At 34.3% G+C, this 9653-nt stretch overlaps 1 protein-coding gene across 8 annotated transcripts in view; it reads left to right on the top strand.

The window, feature by feature from the left end:
* The window catches only part of LOC138157165 (histone-lysine N-methyltransferase EZH2), a 108749-nt gene that overhangs the window by 74039 nt on the left and 25057 nt on the right, over positions 1 to 9653 (top strand). For all 8 annotated transcript variants that reach the window (XM_069082734.1, XM_069082700.1, XM_069082684.1 and 5 more), the window contains exon 5: positions 5884 to 6000. In XM_069082734.1, coding sequence (XP_068938835.1) covers positions 5884 to 6000 — 117 coding nt within the window. The remainder of the gene's footprint in view (positions 1 to 5883; positions 6001 to 9653) is intronic.

Genomic DNA, 9653 nt, shown 5'->3' with positions numbered 1-9653 from the left:
AAAAAAAAAAATAATAAGACAGTGTCTTATTATCGGGGAAACACGGTAGCAGAAAGAAATATGACTTCTAGATACAGTAAACAAGTTAAGGCATTTATGAATAAATGGAGCAAAACAAAGGAAAATGATCAAACACTTGATGAGACAGGAGGAGAACATGGTGGCACAACTTGTTTCTGATTGGTTCAAAAGAGAAATGAAAATTATGAGAGCAAAATTTTTGGCCTTCACAGCAAAAATAATGGGCAGAGTAGAAAATTTGAAATCTGTGATGGCAAACTTCACCAAGAAACAAAAGAGAAACCAAAGAACAGGAATACAAATATACAGAAGTGAAGGAGAGTCTAAAAGAAGAGAACAACAACATTAAAAGAAAATATTCACTGTGCAAGCAAAACATGCTGATTTTTGAAAGCGCATGTCTTTAGGAAAACTTTTGAAGTATACATATATTATATTACAAGGAAGGAAGGTATCATAAAACAATATAGCAGTATCCAAGATGCTTAGATGTAGGAGGTGAGAGTACTATGGAGATTAGAAGTACAGTCTGATAAGATGAAATTCAATAGGAATAAATTTACAGTCCAATGTTTAGATATGGGAAGTGTCGCAGGAAATTGTAGCCCAAGAATTTGAGAGTAAATGTAGGAGAAAGAATAAAGGACACAAAAAATGTTCTTAAAAGTAGAAGGTGAGAAAGGAAAAAGTCAGGGAGGATGGAATGTTGATTCCAAGAGAGCAGTCTGATGTGCTTTGCCACAAGTAAGATCATAAGAAACCTTAGAAATGATCTAGTCTTCTCTCCTTGTTTTATAGATAACCTCTCTAGGCATAAGTTTCTGTTAGTACCTTATCCAGTGTCAGAGACAAGATTCAAATCCTGGCCCTCTGATTCCAAATCCAATTGTCTTTTTTTTTTAAACTTTATTTTTATTTTTCCCCAGTTACATGTAAAAGCAATTTTTAACATTCATTTTTATAACTTTAAGTTCCAAATTCTCTCCCTTCCTCCCCTAGCATTGATAAGGCAAGCAGTTCAGTATAAGTTATACATGTGTATTCATGCAAAACATAGCCATAATAGTCATGTTATGAAAGAAAACATAGACAAAAAAATACTCAAGAAAAATAAAGTAAAAAAGTATGCTTCAGTCTGTCTTCAGACACCATCAGTTCCTTGAGTACGGATAGCATTTTTCATCATAAGTCCTTCAAAGTTGTCATGGATTGTTGTATTGCTGAGAATAGCTAAGTCATTCGCAGCTGATCATCCTACAATATTGCCGTTACTTTGTACACAGTACATTTCTCTTTACATCAACTGATGTAAGTCTTTCCAGGTTTTTCTGTGAACATTTTACTCATCATTTCTTATATTACAATAGTATTCCATAATAATCACATACCACAACTTGTTCAACCATTCCCAAATTGATGGGCATCTCTTCAATTTCTAATTCTTTGCCCCCAGAAATGAACTGCTATAAATATTTTGGTAAATAATAGGACTTTTCCTTTGTTTTTTATCTTTTGGGATACAGACCTAGTAGTGGTATTGTCCAGCTGTCTTTCCAGTGCAACATGTAGCTAAGGCTGAGCAGAGCCAGCCATATAGTAGGGCTTTTGCCACTGGTTCTGAGGAGACTTCAGACTAAAAGGGAATATGATAAGCTACCTGGAAAGATGCTAATTTTGGTAAAATTAAGCTTAGTTGACTGAACAACACACTGACTGAAACTAACTTCTAAACACGTGCATCATGGCAAGGTAGCTGGTGAGGAGATGTATGTATGGCGGGGGGTAGTGGACAGACTTAAAGGCCCCAAGGCAAGAGTTTCCAGCGATGAAAGGATCGACCTTTGTTTGAAAGTATTTGGTGGTGGGAAGCTCATCATTTCTCAAAGTGCTGTACATTCTGCAGTCTAATAATGAGCAGCTCTATGTTTTCTTCCTTATATTGAAATAATGTCTGCTTCCCTATAAATTTTACCTAGTGCAGCCTGCTGGAGTAAGAGAAAAGGTTAGTTTCTCTTCCATGTAATAATCTTTCAGATATTTGAAAATAGTTAGCATGCATCCCCTTTAAATATTTTGAAGCATCAATAACCTTGTCTAACCTGTCTGGGCATTAGCTTATCCTCAAAAAGGCCCAGCTCATGTTTTCCGAAGTCTATTAGGGCAGTCTTCAGACTAAGGAAAATAAAAGTACTTTCTCCCCAACCTTAAGTTCAGACTTATTTATTTAGTTCAACACTTTAATTTTGTAGATGAAGAAGGTAAAGGTTAGTGTCTTGCTCAAGGTCACAGATAGTGGTAGCAGCAGGATTCCAACCTCCCCTCCTCTTGTTCCAGGTCAGCACCACCTTATTTGTTTCCTCCCCTCCTGGGGTAAGGACAAGAGCAGAAGGGGAAGTTTCAAAGTGACGTAAGTAAATTTGAGCTGCCTGAAAATTGAATAGACTGTCTGAGACATCCCTGCACTAGACATCTTTTAGCAATGGCTGGGTTGTTGAAGATGTGGTAGAGAGGCTCTGTTATTCAGTTTGCTCTAAATAACCTTTGAGGACCAACCAAGAATTTTTGTGATTCTTTCATTCAGTGAACTAACAAGTGGGCAGATAGTCCTGATTAAAAGGCTACTTAAAATGTAGGGTTAGGAAGGACAATGTAATTACCTCCAATTTACATAATTATTTGCATGTTGTCTCTTCCATTAGAATGTAAGCTTCTTCAGGGCAGGGGCCATGTTTTTGCCTTTCTTTGTGTCTCTGTTGTTTAGTACAGTGTCTGGCACTTAGTAAATGCTTAATGATATTGATAATGATATATTGTCCCTGGACCAAAAGACCGTAGATGAAATTTTTCAAAGGTAGGAATTGCTTTGTCCTAGAATTGAACTTTAATCTACCTTGTACTGCCTGAGAATCTTGTTGGAAGACCATTCCCTAGGATGTGCCTATCCTTATATCTTTTCAGTTACTCTTGTATGCTTTCCTTACTTAACATCTTCTTTATGTATACAAACTGGCAGAAGAAAAGAGAAAGGGAATATGATTTATTCTAACAGTACTTGTGTTTCTTTGCCAGCTTTGAGCCTACAAGTCCTCTTTAGTGAGGGCTAGTCTTTCAGCTTCTATTCATGATTAAGGACATACTTCCCCTTGAATTCAAGACCCACAATCCTAGGTCAGTTCATTATTTCTAGCTGGTGATTCCCCTTTTCTTCAGCTCCACTTCCAATTTTCAGGGATAACCATGACAATTAGAGATAAAAAACTATTTTCAATCTGATAGAAGTTACCAGATATTTCCCTGTATATCCTACCTAAAACACTTTTGATTATTTACCATCCCTTGAAAGTTCTCTGAGATCTCAGTTTCTGATAATTTTTCTCCACACATCCCTTTCCCCACCCTCCAGTCTATGTACTATTGCTTTTCCAGACAACAATCTTGAGGAACATTTTTTTAGTCTTCCTAGTGGTTGTCACCTTGTTAACACAAAATATTGCTATTTAGTGACTTGTTGATAATGTGGTTTTCACATAAATGGGATTAGATTTGAGTTGATGGAGACTGTGGGAATGTGTAAACAAGGTTTAGAAACAGCTCCCCATCACTTCATGCCACCTTTTTGTCTTACCGGTAGTAGTTCTTTTTGCATATAATGAAAGTCCAGCTGTGTCTCTTATAGTATGTTCCTCTGAGATCTGTTGGGCTGTGTCCTGATCTGCTGAATTGTCATAAAAATTTTTACTTGGACTAGGCTGCTTAGAGAGAAATCTTTTGCTCTTATTTCAGTTTGGCCTTCCCAGCTCCCAGTGTTTCAGTCACATAGTTACTTGTGTAACTAGCATGTGATAATTCTCTCCATCTTTGGAGGAATCTTCTTAATTATCAGTAAGTTATGTTTCCATTTCACTGTTAGTACCTCTAGCTTTTATAGAATCCCTCACCACCCCAGTACCAATTAAGTTCCATAGAACAATTTTTCTTCTTTGTTTAATCTTCAAGAGGGACCTGAAAGTGGATAATTTCTCCAGTGATCTCATAGAAGTGGGAGGATCTGATGAAGTGATATTTTATGGAGATTTATGTAGTCAAAAATCTTCCTAAATCTTTGAGTTATATAAGTGGTAACTTGTGTAAATCAGGGATGATACATTTTCAGAGGGGAAAAAAAACTTACTGGAAAATTTTAGACATTTCCTTATTAAAGCAGCATTCTACATTAGTAAATTCAGGTAAATTCAGCCCACCTTTATTAAGTGCCTACTTATTATGTTCAAGGCATTATAGTGCAGGCTGGAGATACAAAGATGGAACAGTCCCATCAAAGGGCATATGTTCTACTGGGGAGAATCAGCAAGTACATAGATAAGTAAATACCAGATGTGTACAAAATAAATTTAAGTCGTTTCTGGGGGACACTAGCAAGGAGAGAAAGGCCTCATATTAGACGAGGTACTTGAGATCAGCCTTGCAGGGGCCCTGGGGATTCCAAGAGGTATAAGGGAAGATGAGGACAGCTTGTGTAAAGGCAAAGACAGGAGATTGTTGTGTATAAGGACCTGCAAGTAGGTCATTGTGTTTGGAACAGAGAATTAATTGTGCCTCAAGCCTGAAGGGTATAGACTGCAGCTAGATTGAGAAGGGATCTATATGTCAATCAGCAGAGTTTGTATTTTATCCCAAAGGGAAGAAGGAGCCATTGAAACTTACTGAGAAGAGAAATAACTGTATTTTATGAATGAAATAAAAAAGATACTGATAACATTCATTGTTAACCCTATTCATGGTCCTAAAATTACATATCTAAGCAGGTTTAGAATTGGGTTGATAATATATCATCTAGGAGTGAGAGAATTTTTTTTATCCCATTGATGATCTGAGCTATAAAGGGAAAAAGTTGAACAATTGAAAAAATTTTTTTGGGAAAAAAAGCTAAATTCACCTAATGTTTAAAAATAGGGAGCATAATCTCTTTCATGACTACAACAAAAATTTTGAAATACTTTAAAATTCTATTCCATTCTTTAGTATTACGGTGAGTCTGAAACTTCACTCACTGGTATAGGTCATAACTGACGCACTCCATCTCATTGTGGGCGAATCCTGCCCTATGCCTTTCCAAAAGTCTTCTAGGGAAGAGATATAGTGAAGCCTTTACTTTTCATTCTTTTAATATTTTGTGGAATTGGGGAATGGCTCTTTGGTACATGAACAAAGTACAATATTACTGTAAGAAATGATGAATGTGATGAATACAGACAAATATAGAACAGATCTCCATGAACTGATGCTATGTGAAGTAAGCAGAGCAAAGAAAACTGTCTACCTAGTGATTACAACACAACATCCACCCAATAAAATCAAGTGAACGTTGCAAAATTATAAAGAATGAACAAAGTTTGAAAGATGAGATGAGGACGTTCTGAACCCACATCTTTGCGGAGATGGGAAGTCTTAAGTGTTGCATATTGTACATATTTTTTGACTTTTCTAATATATTGCTCAATTATATTGATGATCCAGAGATGTAGTCATATGATCTTTAGGTTGGAGCAAGATTTGTTAATATAAAATGTAAGAATACTTTGATATTGGTAAGTTATGGGAAAGGTTGGTGGATATTTTGAAAGAAAATAGTTTTTTTTTTTGAGGGCTTTCTAGATTTTCTTCAGTTTGTGTGGGTAAACTGGATTTTTTTAAAGAAATATCCTTTTTGTTTCAAGAAACTTAGCAGTGACATAAATTTATTTTTAAAAATTACTTAATGTAGCTGCATTCTTTTAAAATTGATGGCCATAATGATAGCTGTTTTGCTTTAAGTTAGTTCACTTATCTTTAGAAGAATACATTTAATTTTTTCTGTTTTAGTGTTCTGTGACCAGTGATTTGGATTTTCCAAAACAAGTCATCCCATTAAAAACTCTGAATGCTGTTGCTTCAGTACCTATAATGTATTCTTGGTCTCCTCTACAGCAGAATTTTATGGTAAGTAAAATGTTATATCTCATCTATTTGAAATGTAAAGCTAACTTTACATAAACAGAAAGCATAGATAATTTTTATTCTCTTTATAAGGTGAACCAGGCAAGTAAATCCTGAAAAAAAAAAAGTCAAAATAGCTCTGATGTGAATTCTAATTGATCTGTATAAGTTTCCCAGAAAAGCCCATCCTAGAATCTCCATTGCTTACTTTTTTCTTTTGTTACTCCTCTCTAGTTGTGTATTTTAAGGACTTTTCTTAGCTTGTTGATGTTTATAAATTTTTTTTGCTTTTTGTTTTTGGAGGGAGGAAGGTAGGGCAATTGGGGTTAAGGTCACACGGCTAGTTTTTTGTGTTAAGTGTCTGAGGCTGGATTTGAACTTAGGTCCTCCTGACTCCAGGGCTGGTGCTCTATTCACTGCACCACTTAGCCATATTTATAATTTTCTAAATGAAAGCTTGGAAAAATATATCTAGCATAAAAACATGGCCTTAGAAAAAGATAAAGCTAGTTATTTAAATCTACACTCTTAGAACACTATCATTATATGTGAATCTTGATACCAAGTTGTTTATTACGCCTGTTCTTATTAGGAACTTATAATTTTAGCTAATATTTAGATAGTATTTGAAGAATAGTATAACAGATGCAGGATCTGGAATGAAGAAGCCCTGAGTTCAAATCTTGTATCAGATACTTGTTGGTGTCTGGTCACCTGTCTGCCCCAGTTTTCTTAAAATGAGCTGGAGAAGGAAATGGCAAAGCGCTCCAGTATAATTGTCAAAAAAAACCCCAAATGGGTTCACTGAGAGTTGGACAGGATTACTGAACAAGCACAAAAGTTATTAAGCATCAGCTATTTTACAGAACTTTCTTTTTGTTTTTGTACTTTTTTTTTTTAAAGTTAGCCCAAGATTAAAAACCGCCTTTTTCTTTTAACCTTTTCTTAATTCCATCAATACAGTGTATACCCATTGAGGAAGATGAGGAAAATGCTTCTATACATGAAGATAGGCAATTTTACTATTCCTGCAATTTTTCTAGAGAATTGCCTGGGGGCAATGAGAAGTTAAGTGACTGGCTCTAGGTCACACAGCCTGAATCTGTCACAGAGGACTTGACCCAGGTTGTTTTGATTCTGAGACTGGCCCTTTATTCCATATACCATAATACCTATTATTTATTGTTTCAAATTTAAGACCCACTAACTTATTTTTAATGATAAAGCACAAGCAAATTTGATGCACTGATACTCTTGCTCTGTCATTGAAAATGAATATATAATGAATAAATACAGAAACGAAAAAAATTGAATTAAATGTTTATGGGAAATACGCATGTTATGATGCTTATGGGAAAATACCTTTTCACTATACTAGAACTGGGTTATATCACAAGTCCAACTTTCCCTTTTACATGGAGTTGCTTCACTTTATGCAAGTGGCATACTTTAAAGATTATGGATTATGTGTTAAACTGAATCTCAGGGAAAAATTGTTTATGCAAAGCATATTTTCTTGTGTACTTAAGTTGTAATTTCAGGGCTGTGTTTTTATTCTAATCGAACTCCAGTTAGAAATAGTTTCTAATATTTTAATTTTCTTTGTCCTCAGATCTTTCTGTCAAATATTTAATCTATAAAACCAACACTTTAGAAAACTCCAATAAAAGAGCATTGTAAATGAAAGAAAGCATTTTAAATACAGATAATAAATAATCAGTATTACACTAATAATTTAATAATTGGACTGATTTTTTTAAACTGTGTCTTTGTTACTTAAAATACAAGGCAAATAGGGCTTTATAAAACATTGAGTTAGTAGTTTTTAATAGATTTTTGAATCAGCACTCTCTTCTTGAAAGGATTCTGAGATTTTTTATTTGTACAAACCAGCTGGTATTTATTTGCTATGCTTGACTTTCAAGTGGATAAAGTTTGCAGTTTTTCTTAATTGTACTAAATCAGAATTGTAGCTAGAGGCTATATTTACCTAAGTAGGATAAATAGCAAACTACAGAAGGAATATTTTAGGTATATTTCTCAAATGGAAGAATCAAATTATTTAAGGCTCAGCATGGAACAGGTGTTAATACTTTATCATCATTATATAGTATATATGCCTGTGCATATTCCTTCCTTTTCTTTCTCACCTTACAGCTTACATAGAATTTTTTTTTCTGAGAATTTAATTATAACCTTGTATTTTCCTATAAAAAAATTTTATGTTTCAGCTGAGTAGCTGGATCTCAGATTTTGACTTTATGGTATTTTTATGGCAATTTCTTGTTAGATATTTTTGTTCAGAATAGAAAGAACATTGTGTATTTAGATTGAAAACAGACGTGAAAAGTAGAAATATACACTATCTGATACAAAATCTTATTCACTTGAGGTGTAGTGTTAACTGAAAGGGTGCTAGGGATCAGTCTGAACTAATGATTTTATGAGATATTTGAACAATAAGCTCTTTTGCTCTCATGTGCAATAATTGGAACTATATTAAATCTTAGAAAATAGCTGACATTAGTACAAACAAGTTTACCAATTAATTGTTTTTATTTAAGTGTTTTTAATGTCCCAGAAACTCTCAGGAGGTTTAAAAATCCTTTTTAATTGTGTTTATATTCTTAGTTTACTAAGCAAGCTGACAGATCAGAGGTGTAGACAGTATTCCATTTATTTCTAAATTTGAATTTGTGGTATTCAAATGCATGAGGTTTTAGCATTTTTTCAGAAACTAATTTTTAGGATCTTGATCTGATTGCAGCAGAATCTGATGAAGGGGGGAAGAGATGTAATATTTTCACATTCTGTAAAATTATTTCTGAAAGGACATAGCAGTTTCCAAGGTTGTAATCAAATATTAATTTTAAAAGCATATATATTTTCTGCCCTTTAACATAGTGAGGCTACTTTTTCTTTATTGCAGAACAAAAGTTTTTGGGTATTAGGGAGTAAATTTATTTGCAAAGGTAGTCATGGTCAGATGTCACAGTCCTAGTTTCCAACCAGATAAATTAAAATTTTAAGAGAAAGGAGATTAGTGGAAAGGAATGAATGAGAGAGAAAACAGGACTTTTGATGCAAGTTTGAAAGCCCTTGTGGGGGAATATAGCAAAAGCTTGAATCTTTATGTGTCAACATCAAAAATGAACCTCATACTTTTACCTATTAGACTCTTCTAATTTAAGCTCTGTGAAAGGCACCATTACACCATCCTTGTAAACTTTCAAACTTATAACCTTAGTGTTTGGTCAGTTCTCTTTTGTTTGGCCATCTATATTCAGTTATCAGGTCATATTTTGCAACTCCTAAAATCTGCCTATTTTAATTTTTTGTACCTTAGCTATATAGATCCCAGACCATAGTTTTCTCATGTTTATATGACTATTATAGCTACTTAGTCAGTTTGTCTATTGTCTGGTCTCCAGCTTGTCTATACTATACATATAGTATACATATAAACCATATAGTAGATGACGGTAGTCACAGCTGTCTTCTGAAAGTGTGCTTTTAACTGTCATTCAGAAACCTGATGTGATTTACCATTTTCTCTCTCCATCAAGCCAGATTTCTCAGACATGTGTGACTAGGCCCTCCATCAGTGGTTCTCTTCATCAAATTACCTTTATTTCTTACTTTTCCCAGATGAAAGC

This window comes from Petaurus breviceps, unplaced genomic scaffold (genome assembly GCF_028583685.1).
Source record: "Petaurus breviceps papuanus isolate PSGF00001 unplaced genomic scaffold, PetGlider_PUasm1.0 112, whole genome shotgun sequence".
In the NCBI taxonomy this organism is placed as follows: domain Eukaryota; kingdom Metazoa; phylum Chordata; class Mammalia; order Diprotodontia; family Petauridae; genus Petaurus; species Petaurus breviceps.
The sequence above is the reverse complement of the archived record's forward strand: the minus strand, read 5'-3'. Positions and strand labels throughout refer to the sequence as shown.